Genomic DNA, 19,427 nt, shown 5'->3' with positions numbered 1-19,427 from the left:
ATAATACATTACAATATGTATTATTTCTAAGGTTTAAAATCTATTTGTTCTTTTTTATATATATATATATATATATATATATATATATATATATATATATATATATATATATATATATATATATATATATATATATATATATATATATATATATATATATATATATATCGACTTAGGGTTTAAAAACAAAATAAAGTCTCACCTCAAATATTTGTCCAGAAAGCACTTTGAACTATAAAAATCTCCATGAAGGATCTAAAATCAATTTCCAACATCAACAATAAGATTTGAAACTAAAAAACTAGTACAGATCTTGTGGATCTATGAACACTTATTTTTAGCATGAAAGGACCGGATAATTTGTTACAATATATTATTTTTAGAGCTTAAAATCTTATTTTTTTTCATAACCATAATGTTGACATCGACATGTGATGTAAAGGCTTTTCAGTGCTTGAACTGTAATTTTCGGTGGCTTTCCTTATTTTAATAAGATTGTAGCCCTATAAAATTTATTCCTGAAAATCTATTACAAAAAAATAAAATACAATAAAATATTACATTTATAGTATTTAAGTATGCTCAATGATTCGAAAATGAAAATAGATTATCCAAAATTTCCCCAAAACACTGTAATCAATTACGCACTAACCGCATCATGTTCTATCCCGAAGCTCCAAAAAACACACCAGCTAGCAGAGCAACCGTTGGTCTCTCTCCTCAAGCTTCAGAGACCATTGTAGGCAGAGCAACCATCAGTAGTAGAGTGACTGTGAAACCCTACTCCCTGGTAAGCCCTCTTCCTCCCCGGTAAGAAACTTGCTTGAACTCTTCAATCAATTGCTTCTATGCATTCCTTCGAGCTAATTCAAATTCAAACCCCAGTTTTATTTCATTGCAGCCATTTGATTTGTAGAAAGCCATGAATTACATTGATCCGTGTTTTGGAAATATACGTGACAAAAATGTGTTCTATATTTCTAATTCCACATTATCCATGCTTTCATTTTCTGTTATGTTTAATTTTATTTTTTTTGTAAAAACAAATTCCCAATTCAATTCCAAGTTCGATTATTTTGTTTTTATTGTTTGATTTACTGGGGCTTGATGATTGAATGTCTTCGAGCAATCAAGGCAATTGAAAACATGTTGAAACAAATATTTTAATTTGAATTTTGATCTCTTCTACATAAGCATATTTCTTCTATATGAGCATAGATTAATTAAAATTTGTTGTTATTTCCAGTTTTGCTTGCCACTCTTGGAGTTCCATTTTGGACAATATGATATATTATCGAAGCAAAGTGTGTTGATTTTTGTGGAACAGTAGTTTAATGGATGTTAGGTTGCTTTCTGTCTCTTCTCTTCTAGCTTAAATGACAATTTCCCTTATATACAGTTGCGATAAGGTAATGACTTATGTTGTTGTAAGGTAATGTCTAACACATGTATGTCATAATGTCTTGAAAGATAATTACGTCTGTAAATCTATTGTGTTAATTGAGGATCACCAGTTTTTAAGGTGCTTTCTCTTTAGAATTTGAAACATAAGAGTGTAGAAAATAGAAAACCATCTTTCCCTATCAAAGCTGGGGTCATTCTTGCAAATTTCAAGGTATATGAAATGCAATTTTAATGGAAGCTCCTGCTTGAAATATCTTTTGATTTTCTCTCTTTTTTGGTAGGAGTTGATCTTTAGAATTCCTTATGTATGCTCCATGAAAAATCCTTTTGCTAATTATTGTGAAAAATTAGTAAAAATGTGGATATTACCTCCACATTTTAAAAATCAAAGTAGTTTGAATTGATATTTTATACTAAAAAGGAAAAAAAAAAAAAAACCCACATTACTATAGATAAAATTAACACAGTATTTTCTAGTCAAATGGTAGTAATGTATTTCTCAAGTTGCATTTAGATGCTACCAAAACAGTGACAATCCTTTTGCAGATAATGTGTTCCGTCAATAATGTATTACGCTTGTAGTATATTTTTTAAACAATATATTTTCAAGTACCCAAATAATATATGAGTGTTCAAAAAGGATTAACCTCTTTTGACCAGATGGCGATGCATACTTCTCTAGTTTTGATTGTAGAAAAGCATGAATGAGCAAATGAGAAAAATGCTCCTACTACATCACATAATTTTTTGAATAGCGGGAATTCTTTGGACATCTAAAGAACTTTTTTTTTTATGGTGAGGTTTGTAAATTTATTCATTAAATGCTTTAACTGGTGACAAATGTACTATATAAATTTATTCATTAAATACTTAAACGTCGAACCAAAAAAAAAAAACAAGACACGATTTTTGCTTTTAACTATAGTACGGTGACTATGGTCACTCCATAATTATGGTTAAAGTTCTATAAATTTTATTAATTGAAAAGAGGCCGGTAGAAATTTGGATTTCACATCTCTATGTTTACAATTTAGAGAGAGAGAGAGAAGAAGAGAAGAAAATAGGGCTAGGCTCATAGTCTTTAGGGTTTATGGTTTAGAGAGAGAAGAAGAAGAAGGAAAAGAAGAAAATAGGGCTGGGTTCATAGTCATTAGGGTTTATAGAGAAGAAGGAAGAAGGAAGAGTTCATCGGCATCACAAACTTGATTTTTTAGAGAGAGAAAAAAAAGATGGGATGCGAATTTGGAACAGTTTGAAGGAGATTTTTCTCTCTGATTTGGGATGTGGTTTGAGAGAAAGCGCTAACTATACTGATTTGTGAAGATGCCCTAATTGATTTTTAGAGAGAAAAAAGGAAGTGGGTTTTTCATTTTCTTGAAAAATAGCAGGCACCGCTGAACAATTAGATTTGGGAACCAATCCTCTATGTACAATTGCTTGTTCATATAAGTTTACAGTTTACGTTTGCCTTTGTTATCACATAATAAAAAACAAAGATTGATTAATTGGTCGTGTAGTCACACTCTCTTCTTCTCATTCATTCGTAAAAGGCTATGTTTTGGGCTCTAATTTGTGCCATAAACAGTGTTTTCATAAAAATAATTATCACAAATAATTACAGAAATCTGCATGTATATGATTTTATTTATTCAATGATTTATTTTACAAAATGATTTGCTATAAACAGTATTTCATATACACAATGATTTTCCATAATAACAACTAACATCTGCATCTATTTATTTAGATTTAAAAAAAATAAAAATAAATTAATACATTCAATATACAATTGTGGCTTTGAAAAACACAGTTGGGATAAAAAATTCTATTTTAGGTTTTTTTTTTAAAATAATATTTTTTTTAAAAAAACGGAGCAATGGTTGCAATAGACAAAACGGAAAAATAAAAATAAAAATAAAAAAATAAAAATCTTTCAAAAAAGAATATATGTAAAAATAGGTACGATTTTTTTGCCTGAATTAAATCCTATTATGAAAGAAAAGGGCGTTTTAAACATTATTAGGAAAAAGTAAGATATTTTTTCTGACCTTCTCAAAAAAGTTGCCGTTTAAAACTGTTTCCATAAAAACTCCTATTTTTTGAAATAATCGCCGATTGAAAGGAGATTTTATAAACTATGGTTGCACCTTACTTCAAAGTTTGAGACTTTATATAAACTTTTCCTTCACCCGCCACTCTCTCTCTCCATTTCTTCAGGCCCTAGCTCTCATTTGTCGCCACGAGCTCTTATATCGTTCTCTGGTCTCTCTTCAAATCCATTTGGGGAGGAACCCGCAAATGTTCGCCATTAAAGCCAGGAAACTGCTTGGAGAGGTAATGTATAGTTCAAGCATCCATCTCTCTCTCTTATTCATGTTACCTTTTCTCAAGGATTAGATGTAATCAGATTTTTATTTTCTATGAGCTCCAGTGATATTAGAAAATATTTGGTATCTATAGACGAATGCATAAATGTCAAAATCTTACTGCGTTCTAGGGTTTGAATTATCAGTTTTACTGTGTTCTAGGATTGAATAGTCAATCTTGCTGTGTTCTAGGATTTGAATAATCGATCTTTTGCATTTGATACTGTTGATCGTAATATTGTATGATCTTAGTGTACATAGTTTATTTGTTTGAGTTGATTTATTGTGTAAAAATCGGATTCTGTTTCTTAAGACCTTTATTTATAAATGACAAAACGGGATTGTAATTTGAGAAATTTAGATGCCTAAACAGAACCAGAGGTCCTTATGGAGATTTTGCGGGGCATCAGAATATCAAATCCAACATTGCAAAACTGGGTTTGAAACCAAAATTTTCCAAGCTCTTGATGTAGCAAAAAATGAAAATGTTGGAATTTATGGAAAAAGAAATTTTTTAAATTTGGATTTTTTTTTTTTGTTTTTTTTTTTAGTTAACCTTTTTCCTAAAAAAAAAATTAGATTTTTTTTTCTCTTTCTGTAATGGTATATGGATTCTTTTAATATAAATACGTTGGATTGTTTTTGGCTGAAAAGAAAACTTAAATTTTGAGTTTGCAAGAGTAGAATCTGGGGACGAAACCAAAATTTTGATTGAAGAATAACTGAAATATTGGTGTCATATGTTCAATGCAATCCAAATATGTGTACCATTCTGAGATTCTAGAACCACCAAAGTATGTGAGTTGGGATTGAATGTTCCTTTTACACCTGTATTGAAATTACTGCTATAATCCATTCACAAAATCAAGAATTTTATTGTTATCTGGAAACTTTGCCATTTCACCAGTCCGATACGTGGTAAAAGGTGAGATTTCTCAGGTATTTTATGTTGAGCAACTTCTTTGTTTGGTGCCTGTAACTACTTCACCTAAGCTTGTTCCTATAGCTTGAAAAACTCCGTGTTAGTTCGAGAAAAACCATTTGTTTGAAGTCATGTTCCATCATTTGAGAAATTCTATCCAAAACAACCATGTCGTTGAGAAAACCACACCACACCCCTGAACAGAATCTCGCGATTCCCATGATCAACTGGATAACTGTGAAATGTCATAAGAGCTATCTTGTGAGCAATGATTGATCATTTGACAGAAGCTCAATGCTAGGATATGGGTGCCTCAAACTTAGAAATTGTAGCAATTGTTGTCCTGCATGCGGTGGGAGGGACTGGGGGAGGTGGGCATGATTTCACCATGCTGAATCTTTGTATTCTTTTCAGTGGATGCAAAGAGACAGGGCCATCTTTTCATTCACTATCCAGCGGTAGGGTGTCTATGGAGCCAACTGCACAACTATTTGGGGAGCAACATATTGCCCTAGGAACCATAGTACAGCCATCCTTGGCCTACTTTTCTCCTCTATTTCCAAAGCAGGCTTGATCCTTCAAAGTGTCATGATCATGGCCCTCATGTGGAATGTCTGGTTAGAACGTAACAGGACTTTTGATGGCAAGGGGTGAACCATTCAAAGCATCAAGGAGAACATCAAAACTGTGGTTTTTGAATGGGCAAGACCACTCAAATGTTTATAGTAAACTTATTAAAAAAAAAAAACGACCACTCTTTTATGCGGAACTGGGATGCCCTAGCCAGAGCTGGTGGGGCTTCCAACACTAGGTCGTTTCTATGGCAAACTTCTGAACCAGGCACCATCAAATTCAAATTTGATGGAGCTTACTGGGAAACCTGGGAAGGGCAGGAGTGGGAGGTATCTTCAAGGATAGCCAGGGCCCCTATGATCCTATCCTTTTCTTTTTTTCCGGGCCCCACTGGTAATACTAAGTTTACCATGACTGTGGCTCTTATGTTTTTACAGGAACGCAAATTTTTTGACAGCAGCTGGGGCAAGTCACTGACTGTCGAGGGGGGTTCTAGAAACACTATTAACTGGGCTAACAGGGTCTCTACAAGCACTTGGGGAGAGGATCACATATTTGAATAAATTTTTGCAATTAGATGCTTATTGTTTTACTCAAATGTCACGTTCCACCAAATATGGCAGCTTCCATTATATTTGGTGAGAGAGTCAGACTAACAGCATAGCAGATAGCTTGGCTGAACAGGGGCCTCTATATACATACTGCCTAAGTGCTTAACCCTTGCTGAATTCTGAAGCTATCTGCAAGTCTTTCGTTCTTCCAGACTGCTCCGCCATTTTGTGAGACTGTGCAGCCCTTTCTTCTTTGGGATGTCTATCACTTATTTTCTTAAACAGTATACACAATCTACTGTAGATTGTAAATGTAACACACGTTTCAGAAAAAGAGAAGCGAAGATTAATATTTCAAACAATAGATAAATAAATAATAAATCAAGTCATTCCAATGTTTTGATGATTTACATAAGGAGGCCTTCACCTTTTTCTACTGAGTGGAGAAGGAGAATTCTCACCCTCCCTTGTTGATGTGGGACAAAGAGCCCATATGATAAAGCTAACACAAACAAAGGAAAAACAAGAGCATAAACCCAAAAAGGAAAATGAAAGCTAAAACTATCTTAAACCCCAAGTACTTGTGGATGCTGTGGTCGACTTTGCTCGTCGGTCCCTTCAGTAGTTGCAAAAGAATCAATGTTGATTAATGCTTCTCCTCTAGAGAAGGGTCTGTTATTCTACATGATTCAATATTGTTCTCTTCTCCCTCTGTCACGCGTCAAGGGACTTAAATCTTTGTCAATTTAACAGTTGTAATTCACATCAAAGGCTTGACTTCTATTTTGCCAAAAAAGAAAAGTAGAGAGGGAATGGAGTCAGGGCATCAGTGGTTAAGGGGGCAGGTGCCTCAACAATCAACATAACGTCCTAGGCTCCATTCCCACCATTAACACTTTGGGAAAAAAAGAAAGAAACAAAGATAGAGACCTCAACTTTCAAAGAGAACTTGTTAAGATTCTGATTCCCGAGTCCAAACTATCGAGATCAATTAGAGTCTGTGTTATCTGATGTATTGACTGTCAGTTGCCTTCCATGCTTCATTCTTTGTGATTTTAGGGTTTCCTATGGAGACATTATTTTGGGGTGGCTGTGAAGTCTTCAAAGAGAGAAAAGAAGCTTGCATATGACCATAAGGTATGCCAATTGCTGGATCAATACAACCAGGTTCTAGTTGCAGAGGCTGATAATATAAGATCCAATCAATTGCAAAATGTTCGCAAGGGAGTCAGCCAGGATTCAGTGGTGATAATGAGCAAGAACACTGTGCTAAGGCAAACCATTAAGGCTCATGCTGAGAAGACAGGAAACAAGGCCTACTTAAATCTCATTCCTCTTCTTTATGTGAGCCTTTAGCGGTTATTTATTTATTTTCCAGTTGTTTTACTCCATGTTCTTTGGCATTTATGGCTAGGATAAGTATATACAATGGAGTAGGTATAAAAAGAAATATTTTCTTTCTTCTTGGGCAACGGGTCAGAGATAGAGAGAAGGGGTAGCATCAGAACTGCTTCTTGGTTACTGGTTCCCTCTGAGAGAGAGAGAGAGAGAGAGAGAGAGAGAGAGAGAGAGAGAAATCAAGACTGCTTCTTGGGTACTGGTTAATTGAGAGAGAGGACTGCTTCTTGGGTACCGATTCATTGAGAGAGAGAGAGAGAGGCATCAGGACTGCTTCTTGGGTACTGTTTCATTATGTGTGTGAGTGAGAGAGAGACCCCTTCATACATAAGATGCAGTAAGAAGTCTTTTTTCTTGTTTGGTGGGAATCTTCGGGATTGCTTTCTAGGCCCCTTATAGTCATCATATTTGATGGGGAGTTGGTTAAATTTGTTTCCAGGGAAACGTCAGTCTCATTTTCACTAAAGGTGACCTCAAGGAAGTGCATGATGAGGTTGCCAAGTTCAAGGTATGACTATGGAAGTTTCTTCTGTGTTTTTGGGTTATAATCGTTTGCACGCCTATTGCATTCTCCTAATTGTTCCCTTTGAGAGAGAGAGAGAGAAAGAGAGAGAGAGAGATAGAGAGAGCTCTTTTTTGGCATCATGGAGTGGTCATGCTCATTTCTAATCACAGTGTTTCGAAACAGATTTGTAGCAATTTGAATGTTTAGAAGGCCTATATTTTGAGAAACATGGATTTTGCCAAACTCATCAGCATGTCCATAGTATCTCCCTTGTCATCTCTCTACAATCTATTGAATTTCTCTTTCCTTTCGAGCTCGTGAAGAAGGGAGTAAAGGCGGGATCTGCTGAGTCTTCTTTGCTCACAAAGCTGGGGATGAAGCCGTACTCACTCGTGGTTCACTCGGTGTACGACAATGGCTCAGTGTACAGACCTGAGGTTCTCGAGCTCACTGAGGATGAGATTTACAAGAGTGGAGCTTCCATTTTAGCTTCATTATCTATGGCCCTTTCATACCCCATTGTGGCTTTATGGGCAGCTTCACCACCCATAGGTATGGATGGGTCTAAGAATGACATGACCATGAATGCTCAGCCAGAGAATTCAAGCTCTCAGGCTCAAAATGTCCAGTAGTATGTTGAAGTAATGGTATTGGATTGGTGGTTTTGTTTTATCAAGTCATTGGATGATTTTGGGTTTTTGGGTCTCTTTCTCTCTCTCTCTCTTAAATTGCTTAGTTGGCCATGCGACACAGTTACATATCAATTACTAAGAGGTTGGAGTGAAAAAATTTAGTGTTTTTCAAAAGATGAAGATGTTTTTGGCCAAGTTTGGAGAAAGTGATAGTTCTCTTTTGTTTGAAATGCTATCACTTTAGTGGACTGTTATATTTTTTATTGACATTGTTGTTAAGTGGAAGTTATGGTGGACATTAGCCCTAAAAGAAAAGAACAAAATAAAAAAATTTGGAGCGAGCCTCTCTCCTTTTTTTCTCTTTTTTATATTTGTAGAGGTTAAGGTAAAAGAATGCCCCTGACTACCTTGTAATGACCATGCCTATTTCTTATGGAAAAGGTTTCTATATAGTGTCAACTTCATACTGGAAAAGTAAGGCGAACCTAAAAAACCCATAAAAAAATTATTTCGTCATTAGAAAATTCTCTAATTTATAATCTTAACATCAAGATGTATATATATATATATATATATTTGGATATAAAAAAAAAAATGAATATCAAGTCATGAAAATAGTGCATCTTGTAATATATTATCTAGGTAAATCCATTTTCAAGATTATTGAGTGCATATGTTAGATTTATAGAGCTTTCAATTTCATTATAACGGTGAAAAATAGACTTTTAGGTTATGATAAGACTTTTGGCACTGAAAATACAGATTTTGGGTTGCACCTTATCGTGATTGTTAAAGGTTGACACTTTATACAAACCTCATCCTAATATAGCCTTTCTTTGTTTAGGGTGGATTTATTAATTTTATTATCTATTTTTTAAAAAAAAAATTATTTTTGTGGGGCAAATATGTAAATAATACTACAAGACAAATGGTATTTTTGTCATCTCTATAAGGGGCAAATTAGAAATTTTAACTAATAAAGTTTCAAGACACTAACTTCTAAAATGTCATTGTACTATTGTAAAAATTTCAAATTTTTTCTTGTTTAATTATAAAGTTATCTATTAAAATAACTTTTTAATAAAAAGGTAATGATTGTTTTCATAAATATACCCATCACAACTCTTTCTAAATTGAACTTTGTATTTTGAGAGGTTGTTAACTCTAGACAAATCCATATATATATATATATATATATATATATATATATATATAACACTTAAATTCTTGGTTTTATGTTTATACAAACAACCATTTTACATGAAAGAGATTTGGATTTAGAACAATTGATAAATAAATAAATAAAAATTATATAATAAAATCATTTATCTTTGGTACAAAGCGACAGGGCCACATAATATCAACCAAAATAAGTTGAACGGTCAAATGTGATAGTTTTTTTTTAAACGCGGTTGATTGGGCCAAGGTTCTTTATTCAACTCATACATGATAGAGGGAGGTTAATTTCACAATGTGTTTGAGAGAGAGAGATCAATTTCACAATGTATGAGAAGGAGAGGGCCATGTGTGTGTTGTTTTTGAGAGAGGGGGGCGCCAATTTCACAATCTGCGCGCGTGAGAGAGAGATTAACTTCACAATGTGTGTGCGTGTAAGTATGAGAGAGACCCATTTCACCATGTGTGTTGCGAGAGAGATGGAGGTCAATTTCACAAGGCTAGCAATGGGCCGGGGAGCTTGGCCTTGAAAATTTCGGGCTTTAGCAACAAAATTTTGTTTTTTTTGTTTTGTTTGATAAAAATTCTATTACTTTATCCAACTAAAGGAGATTATAGAGTGAGTCAGCGACAGTTTCAGAAAGGATGAACCCCTTTTAACAAGGGAATCAGCCAATACATTCGCTTCCTTATAGACATGTACAAAAAAAAAAGGAGAAGGGACGAAAAAGGTTTAAGATTTGAAGAAACAACTTCTGCTTCCCCTTACACCATTTAATGACATTCAACGAGTCACCTCCAAAACCACAAAAACTTATCAATTTTCTCTCCACAAAGATACGAAAGCCAAAGAACAGTGCAAATAGTTCGACATAATTAGCAGTACGCACCCTTAAAGCATCAGCATACGATAATATAACAGTCACTCGCCAATCTCTGAGAACACCACCAAATCCAGCAGGACCTAGGTTTCCTAAAGAGCTGTCATCAAAGTTTAACTTAAAAACCCCAACAATCAGAGCGCCCACTTACCTTTCAATCTACACTTCAGAAAGCACAATTGGAAGAACAACTTTAAATTACTCCTAACATCTACCTCCGAGATATCTTGACCAAATTTAGTAATTGAAAGATATAGCAAAATAACATCTAGAATCTTCTCTCAAACGATCTCAAATGGCAAACTTATCCCATCAAACACTCCTCTATAGCCACAAAATTTTGTTTCACACAAAGTCACCACAACCTAAGGGTGGGGTTAGGGGCGGGCATGGACTAGGGCCAGGTAGGGCTACCTTGCTCTGTATTGTGCCTTACTCTCTTTCCTTTGAATCTATCATACTCGAACACTCTCGGACAAAGCTGAGGCCCGTCTTGGGGTGGGGCCAGCCTGGTCAGGCCCTGGCCCCAAATCGGTACTAAAGTCACAAGTAGGGCCCAAGCCAGGTCTAGCCCTAAATTTAACAATGTGTGTACTTGAGAGAAATGGATGTCAATTTTAGAGAGAGAAAGAGAGAGAGGGGGGGGGGGGGGGCAGCCTTTACGGCATTAGGTGAAGGTTGGAGGACTCGGGCTGGTCGTTCCAACTAACACACCCCATGCTTCCATCAAACACATTTCATACGCACCTGCCATTAAATTTTTCCAAATATTTATAAAGGGCATTCTTGACATTTTAATAGATATGAACGCATCCTTATCTCCATTTACTCTAAGACCAGGGTAGTTTTGGTCATTTTGTTAACTGCCTATTTTTTCTATGCTTTTTTTCTTTCTCCATTAAAGCGTGACATCTGAGACCATTCAAGAATCTCAGTGCTCATTTTCAAACCAGTAAGTTCTAATTATTCACTCCCACCCCCCCTTATCCCCCCGCGCCCCCCCTTTTAATAAATTTTTTAAATTTTGTTCTATTTTTTGGGAGAAGTTTCTTTTTCTGTGATCTGAGATACTGCATTCGCTTTCTCTGCATAAATCTGTGAATTTTATGGTATTTTTTAGCCCACATTCTTTCACTTTGACTTATAGTAAGCCATCAATGATTTTTTTTTTTTTTGTGGGGGCGCCGGGGGGGGGGGGGGGGGGGGGGGGGGGGCGGGGAATTTTTGTGTGAGATTTTTAGTTACCTTGTGTAATCTGTGCTATAATCTTAGTTATTAGCGGGAATGGTTCTCATGTATGTGCAAAACTTTTCATTGATTTTTAAGGACTGATTTGTCCTGGAAAATACCTAGGGCTTCATTGATGAATTTTTCTCATTATTCTTATTTTTTAAGATTTCATTGTGGTTTGTTTCATCACTGATTTTTCAGCGACTAATCACAATTCTAGGGGTTTTAGTGTTGAAATAGTAGAACATAAACATATTGGGGTTTTTAGATATGATTTTTTATCTGTGATTGCGTTTAAATTCTGATTTGTTCTTACATTTCTAATGGGAATTGAGCATTTTTGTGGTTTCTAGAAAATCTTGATAAATTTATGTGATGGATGTGATATTAATTGGATCTGTTCTGGGTTTCTCTAGAAGTAAAACTGAACATATTGAGTTGTTTTCCTGTTTGTTTGGTCATATAGCTGTTATGGGTTGTAAGCTTGAATGGGTGTCAAAATTATAGTTGATTGATAAAATCAAAGGAAAGTAAAATGAAACTATTATAATATTCACATTTTGTGCTATTCATTATAGTACAGTTGTTTAGGGTTATTTTACAGCAAATGGAAAGCACAATGGGAATGCCATTTTGATCCTCTCTTGGATCAATTGTAAAAGATCTAGTTTGACATATTTTAATACTTTAATCTTCCCAAGTATAAGAAAAAGCCTCAGTCTACCATTCAGTTAAAAAAAAAAAAAAAAACCTTAATATGTTCTTTTCATATTTATTGCCCAATTAATTTCATTTGATTTATTATGACCTTTCTTTCAAGTGTTTTTAAAGTGGCATGAGTCACTGTAATTTAGGAACTGGGACACTCAAGAACCATGTCCAAACCATGGCAAACTTGTCTGGATGTTGAAATTCCTTGTCCTTGGCATGTCCATTCAATATATTTGACTTATTTTTTAGCTGTCAAAATTACATAGTTACACACCCTACTTTACTTGCTTTACTGTGTTATATGTATTAATTTTCAGCAAGTTTTGAATAGTGCAACAATAATCGCTTGTCCTATAATCGACATGACCTTCTTACAAAATTCTTAGACTTCAATACGCTGGGCTTGCCGACATTTTACAAAGCTTTAAGTTAACCTCGTCATTGCTTTCTTAAATTTTAGCATATATGTGTGCCTGTGAATATAACCATCCAAATTTAAATCACATGCTTTGTCGATTTTCAGGTGCTTGTTGGATTCTACTCTGTGGGGCATTCATTGAGTTAATTACAAGAAGCCTTATTTTTAGAACTGTGTCATTGTTCTCAAATTTGGTTTCAGGGTTTGAACTTTGTAGTGTTATCCATTGTGTTATAAATTCCATTTGATGTGATCTTTGAGGGAAAACCTTCATTCAAAATGCGGAGCTTCAATCGCAAGTTAGTGTTTTTTAACCCGTTAGTTATTCTTTTGCCCTTTGAATATCCATGTGCGACTGTTTCCTTTGCCTTGAAAGCTATATCTGTGCTCATTTCTAAATCTTATTTACAAAGACATGCTAAGGTGTGTTTTGTGATTTACTTGTTATTCTTTTCAATTGCAGTGGGCATATGAGAAAATCAAATGACCCGGGAAGACCTATTTTAACTACTGTTTTGGGAGTTGTATTTGGGTTTTTAGTGGGAATCTCATTCCCGGCTATCTCTATTACTAAGGTATAGTTTTGTTTTTTTGTTTCTTTCCATTTTGGTTTTTGCATAGATCACAACTAGCATTCTTACTTTTCCTTTATTGACAGCTCAACTTACCGTCCAGTCTTAGGCCTGCAATTGATTTTGCATTTGAGGGCAAAAGCTCAGTGATTTACTCACGAGCATCTCAAACAAATTCACATAAAAACAAAGATATCGATACACGTGTTCCCAACCAACCCAGGGTACCGGTTGTTTTGCTTATTATGTTGTTTTAGATTTGTTTGTTCTTTCATTATTTTGATCAAACATGACTTTGTAGTTCATATGATAAGAAAAGAAGAGCCATCATAATTTCATGCTTTGCTTTCATTGAGTATTAAAGTGTGAGCTTTCTTCTTCCTCCTCCTTCTCCTCATCTTCTTCTTCTTCTAGGGCTGGTACCTATTTAAATTATTATGTGAGAAATGCTTCTAAGAAGTATGTTCCTGATATCTGTAATCAGATATTTGTTGCAACAAATCCCCGTGGTGCAGAAACATTACCACCAGGCATTATTGTTGCTGAATCTGACTTCTATTTACGTAGATTATGGGGTGAACCCAATGAGGTGAGTGAAACTCTTGATAATTAAACATCTATTTTATTTGCCTAATTGTGGTTTTGGTAGCATATTTTTGGGCTGAATGGTCCTGTACCTCATTAGACTTCTGTCTTGCATGATTCTTGATGTTGAACCCATTGATTTCCCCATGTTCCAATTTCAATAAATGGTAATGTTATGGTTCTCAATTTTTAATGGTTGAAAATCGCAGGATCTAAAGATTAGGCCAAAGTATTTAGTGACATTCACTGTGGGTTTTGATCAGAGGAATAACATTAATGCAGCAATTAAAAAGGTTATATTTAGTTAGCGTTTTATATTATTATAGTTTCTTTCATTTCCTGTCCATTTGACATAAAACCCTCAATACTATGCCTCAGTTCTCAGATGATTTTCAAATTTTGCTCTTTCACTATGATGGGCGAACAACTGATTGGGATCAATTTGAGTGGTCCAAGCATGCCATCCACGTCAGTGTCCGGAAACAAACAAAATGGTTAGGATTTTAAATTCTCGGCCTTGTGCTCCATCTGTTCATTGTAGAACCAGGAACTCTAGGATTCTTGTTCTTACTTCAACTGAAGGAATTAATTTATATGGATATCAGCTACTAAATAACCCCCTTATACTTTGGACATTATATGTGGTAGCCGCTTCATGCCGTGACTATCGTTGGAATCTCTCTCTCTCTCTCTCTCGCTCTCTCTCTCTCACACACACACATGCATATATAGTGATATTGATAGAGAGAGGTTTGCAAAGGAACCCATCGATCCATATGTATGAACTTGATTACTCAAGCATTTGCTTTTTACTGGTATGGACTAATCTATATATTACAACTTTCATAGGTGGTATGCAAAACGCTTTTTGCATCCTGACATTGTTGCTGCTTATGAGTACATATTTATTTGGGATGAAGATCTTGGAGTAGAGCACTTCAATGCGGACAAGTAAGTTTTTTTTAAGTTTTATTTTTTCCTTAATGGTTGCTTAACTCCATTCCTGCATTGCTCAGATTGACTTGTTTCCTGATTCAAGTGTGTACCTCATCCTAGATACATTCAGCTAGTGAAGAAGCATGGCCTGGAGATATCACAACCTGGTCTTGAGCCCGATAAAGGGTTGACCTGGCAAATGACTAAAAGGAGGGGTAACAGTGAAGTGCACAAGTATGTTTTTGCTTTTGTTTCTTTATTCTTTTAAGAGTTAGCTCATGTCTAACTTGATGAAACATAGTTCGGTGTTAACTAAAAAAAAAATGAAACACATAATATGGTTTGGTCTTCCTCTTTGTTGAACATTCTCCAATCATGACACTGCATTTATGGTTTGTGGCTGAATTCAGGGAAACAGAAGAGAAACCTGGTTGGTGTAGTGATCCTCATTTGCCGCCATGTGCAGCGTATGGACTCTTCTGAAGAAATCTTTTCATGTTATGAAATGTGGCTAGTTTGCTAGGGTTTTATTTTTATGGCTTAGTTGTTAGGGCACAAGAAGTGAAGGTCTGAGATCCCACTTTGAAAAATGGGAGCTTTTTTAAGACGAAACTTCTGTGAGCGTAAATTTTCCTTTTAAGTTTACTGGTTCCTTTGTTTTAGAAAAGTATACCTGAAGTCCATGGCAACTCATATACATTTTGTAGGAACATTGTTGAAAATATTGGGGTTTATCTTGCTTGTTTCTGTGTTTGATATCGGATCTGATTAGTTGGGAATTTTGTTCGTTGTCTTTGATTTCAATATTATACTTACAATGGTCATCTGTAATTTATCCTTCTTCCTCTCACTTGGTCCTTGCACCTCAGTTTTGTAGAAATCATGGCTCCAGTGTTTTCTCGTGATGCTTGGAGGTGTGTTTGGTATATGATTCAGGTATTCCTTTAGTTGTTTCATTCTGCTTCTATTTGAACTTCCTCAATTTTGGTGGGACCCTCCAGTTTAGAGGATTTGCCACTCACCATGACAAGCAAAATACTCATGGTTGCAGAATGATTTGGTACATGGCTGGGGCCTAGACTTTGCACTAAGAAGATGCGTGGAGGTTAGTTTATTATTTTTAGGAAATTATGTGGAGTCCAAATGGAAATGTTATACAATGCTCCAAAGTGGTATCCACCACCGTTCATGAGACAAACACTGGTGATAACTGTAGTGGCGCCACCTGGGGCATCAGGCCAGGTGCAGTTAATCTCCACCGTCATTCATCGGGAACAGATGTTGGATGCTCCTTTGGAGTACCTTGTACTATACTCCATTGGATTTAGTTTGATAATTTTAGGTCATGTTTATTTGTATGTACAAGTGGTCAGTCCTTGTTTTGATAGTTTGTTTCTTGATCATGTAATTTCTTGTTTTGATAACACTTTCAATTAAAAAAAGTAATTTAACCCACTCCATTTCCGATGATGAATTTAACCACCTATTTTTCCCTTCCCTGCCAAAAGGAAAATGGAAACAAACTATTAGAGGACAATTAACCAAATTGGCAGGAAGCACCTTTGTACGCATCTAAAGTAGTCACTTTATAGTTTTTTAATTTGGTTTTCTGATTATGCAGCCTGCACATGAGAAGATTGGCGTAGTCGATTCACAATGGATTGTCCATCAAGTCATCCCTTCACTTGGAAGCCAGGTGAGCCTCTGACATCGAGGCCATTTGATTCGGAGATCCTAAAAACTCCCTTCATATATGGTTTGAAACTAAAAACAGAGCAAAGTTTTTCTGTTAAATTAGGAAAAAGCTAATATTGAAAATTGAGAAGTTTTCATTCTTTAGTAAAGACAGTACTTGGATACTAATGTTGGAATTTGCATTCGGTGGGGTCAAATCCAAGATGCAACAGCCACCATATGGTTAGTAGTTTCATGCAATTGGTTTGAAATTTTGGATTCATAATTATTATCAGGGTAAAACATGAAAAAATGAGGGGAAAAAGAAATAGAGGTAAAGAGTTCAAACCATGCCTGAAAGGTGTGCTGACTGCTTAATTAATCTTGAATTGAGTAAATTTATATATCAATTTACAAAATGTCTGGTTTTCTCTGTCGTAGTGGCCGTGTTTCCCCTGCTATGCTTATTTATTTAAAGCTTCTATAACACTTTTTATGATGCTTTCTGATTTTAAATTGTAATTCTAGTTTTCTGTTTATATTATGCTTATATTTAGTAGAAGAAAAATCACACTTGGCCACGCCTTAGGGTTTTCTGAAGTTTTCAGGCATTGCATCATGTTGGATCCCTTTTTTCTTTTCTATTTCTTGTTACTTGTGGGGCTCTTTATGTTTGTTTGGGATTTAGTTTTCCTCGTGATAGTCAACCTCTTTCAAACTTTGCAGGGCGAGTCCGAGAGTGGGAAAGCACCATGGCAAGGGGTATGTTTCCTTATTCAACATTTCTTTCAAAGTCTTACATTGTGTCATGATGTTAATGTAACCTCTGTGTGTGTGTGTAAAAGAGAGAGAGAGAGAGAGATTTCTTTGTATTTTTCTTGTTTTCTTATTTTTCAAATTTAATCATATATATTATCAAGTGCAGGTAAGAGAGAGGTGCAGGAGGGAGTGGACTCAATTCCAAGCTCGCCTCTCTGATGCAGAAAAAGCCTACCTATCACTACCCGAACAGGTCTAACTTCAATTGATTTGATTCCAACTAACCCAACATTTGTTTGTTTTGCCTCACTTTTCCCCATGCCATTCTTTTGCATCTCGCCCCCCCCCCCCTCTCTCTCTCTCTCTCTCTCTCTCTCTCTGGTTTTAGGCAGTAAAAAGAATGTTATCTGAAGGGGTCTGAATATCATTCTTTTGGGTGGACTTGTTTTCCTTATAATCACGATTTAATGGAGCTTTGAGCTTTCTATTTTGGATCCACCATCTTAGAAACGAAAATGACCAAGGATCCACTTTTTCAAAAGAGGTTCATAGTTTTTGAGGGGAAAGTTTACTTGTGTTCTCATTGGATCTAGTTTCTGAGAGGAAGTTCACTTGGTGTTCATAAGGTTTAGTTTTTTATGAGAAGGGAGTCGTATATCTCTCCCCTTGTAGTTTTCTCTCTTTCCTGGCTTTCTCCACTCTTTCCTAGTTCTGCATTGTATTATCAGTACTTTCACATACAGATAATGGCAGCTATATATTTCATTGTTATTCTTTCATTTACCTTGTTATGTTACCATTGTTATTAGATAATTTGACGTTTGTGAAACTTAAGTGCTATTAGGTTCACACCAACAATCGCCCAGGTGAGGATTGAGGGATTTAGTCATAGCAAAATCAGTCTCACCACTAGTTTAATTGGTTTGACTGAATTTTGAAATATAAAAAAATATAAACAATATTAAATATATATAGATAATAGTTAAAAAATATGTAATGTATTATAAAAAGTGTTGCACACTTTGTTTGGCCAATTGAACCAGCTAAAATCTGTTAAATATTGTTTTGATTTATTTTTTATCAAATCATGTTCTTGCCCTAGACTAGACCAGCAAATGTATTGGTTAGTCATCCGACCATTTGGACTAATGGTTTAGTCTTGTCTTGGTAACTATGCTTATAATCTTAGACTAGTTTTTAAACAAGGGTTTCGATTGTATTAGCCACCCTATATATCCAAAAGATTACATGCTCATGAAGAACATGCTATGCATGTGCCCCTCATGCAAAACCCAATCGAATGATATTTTTAGGATCCAAGCTTTGTTAATATGATATCTTCAACCCATATGCTATATTCAAAAAAATAAAAATAATATATATATATATATATATATATATATATATATATATATATATATATATATATATATATATATGGGATATTTTAAACTTCACAACCCTTCAAATTACAAAGAATATCCTAAGCTATTACCTATAATGAATAGTATAAGCTGTTAGCTCTTAGCGGTCATATTTTTATCGGGTAGTTCAAAATTCATCACTATTTGAATTTTAATCTTTTTTTTAGAAATCAGATTGTAATGAAAAATTTAGATGTGTGTATTAAAAAATAGGGTGCATAATAAATAAATAAATAAATAAATATATATATATATATATATATATATATATAATATTTTTTAAAATATAAACTGATCGAAATACCCTGGAAAATTGATGGGGGTAATTTGGTCATTTTAATTTATTGAAAGTAACTGTGTTATATTTCTATAAGGTGCGCAATATTGTTAGGTATATATATCCAAAATTTCATCTTAATCTGATTTATAAAAAGAAAATTAAAATTAAAATAGTGATATAAATTTTGAACTACACGATGAAGATCTGACGGCTGGGAGCCAGTAGTTTATACTATTCGTTATATCTAGTAGCTTAGAAAATCTCTTTCATGTATACGCTCTAAACAATTAAGATATAGCGTACTTTCGAGAAATGTGGTTTCAACATTGAAAATCTTTGTGATAGCTCTAAAATATATTTTTGTCATTAATTATAAAATTTAAAACTTCAAAAATAGTGTAGATTGAGTAGATCTATGAAAATCTTGAAA

At 34.7% G+C, this 19,427-nt stretch overlaps 2 protein-coding genes across 9 annotated transcripts; both read left to right on the top strand.

Moving 5' to 3' along the window:
• Nucleotides 1-473: 473 nt before the first annotated feature.
• Nucleotides 474-8,416, top strand: LOC18995800 (large ribosomal subunit protein uL10). Of its 4 annotated transcripts, none has more exons than XM_006846733.4 (5): nucleotides 474-790; nucleotides 3,622-3,738; nucleotides 6,876-7,160; nucleotides 7,654-7,722; nucleotides 8,043-8,416. In XM_006846733.4, the coding sequence occupies exons 1-5, from the start codon at nucleotides 659-661 to the stop codon at nucleotides 8,349-8,351; spliced, it is 912 nt and encodes a 303-aa protein (XP_006846796.2). In that variant the 5' UTR covers nucleotides 474-658; the 3' UTR covers nucleotides 8,352-8,416. The 4 variants fall into 4 exon arrangements, with proteins under 4 accessions (XP_006846796.2, XP_088728126.1, XP_088728128.1 ...); XM_088872000.1 differs by having other exon boundaries at nucleotides 489-790; nucleotides 7,903-8,416; XM_088872002.1 differs by lacking the exon at nucleotides 6,876-7,160 and having other exon boundaries at nucleotides 564-790; nucleotides 7,903-8,416.
• Nucleotides 8,417-11,045: 2,629 nt separating this feature from the next.
• On the top strand, nucleotides 11,046-18,072 carry LOC18995799 (uncharacterized). Of its 5 annotated transcripts, none has more exons than XR_016059344.1 (15): nucleotides 11,046-11,360; nucleotides 12,873-13,066; nucleotides 13,231-13,342; nucleotides 13,426-13,563; nucleotides 13,824-13,928; nucleotides 14,134-14,217; nucleotides 14,303-14,418; nucleotides 14,774-14,875; nucleotides 14,991-15,094; nucleotides 15,271-15,327; nucleotides 15,730-15,796; nucleotides 15,912-15,965; nucleotides 16,482-16,556; nucleotides 17,261-17,296; nucleotides 17,460-18,072. XR_016059344.1 is itself a non-coding variant. In XM_011625972.3 (15 exons), the coding sequence occupies exons 2-15, from the start codon at nucleotides 13,047-13,049 to the stop codon at nucleotides 17,550-17,552; spliced, it is 1,173 nt and encodes a 390-aa protein (XP_011624274.1). In that variant the 5' UTR covers nucleotides 11,046-11,360; nucleotides 12,873-13,046; the 3' UTR covers nucleotides 17,553-18,072. The 5 variants fall into 5 exon arrangements, 4 of the variants coding, with proteins under 4 accessions (XP_011624274.1, XP_088728125.1, XP_011624276.1 ...); XM_011625972.3 differs by having other exon boundaries at nucleotides 14,981-15,094; XM_011625974.3 differs by having other exon boundaries at nucleotides 11,342-11,517; nucleotides 14,981-15,094.
• Nucleotides 18,073-19,427: the final 1,355 nt, after the last annotated feature.

This window comes from Amborella trichopoda, chromosome 7 (assembly GCF_054954075.1).
Source record: "Amborella trichopoda isolate Santa Cruz 75 chromosome 7, AtrichopodaSantaCruz75HAP2 v2.0, whole genome shotgun sequence".
Taxonomy (NCBI): domain Eukaryota; kingdom Viridiplantae; phylum Streptophyta; class Magnoliopsida; order Amborellales; family Amborellaceae; genus Amborella; species Amborella trichopoda.
This window is presented reverse-complemented; position numbering and strand designations above follow the sequence as displayed.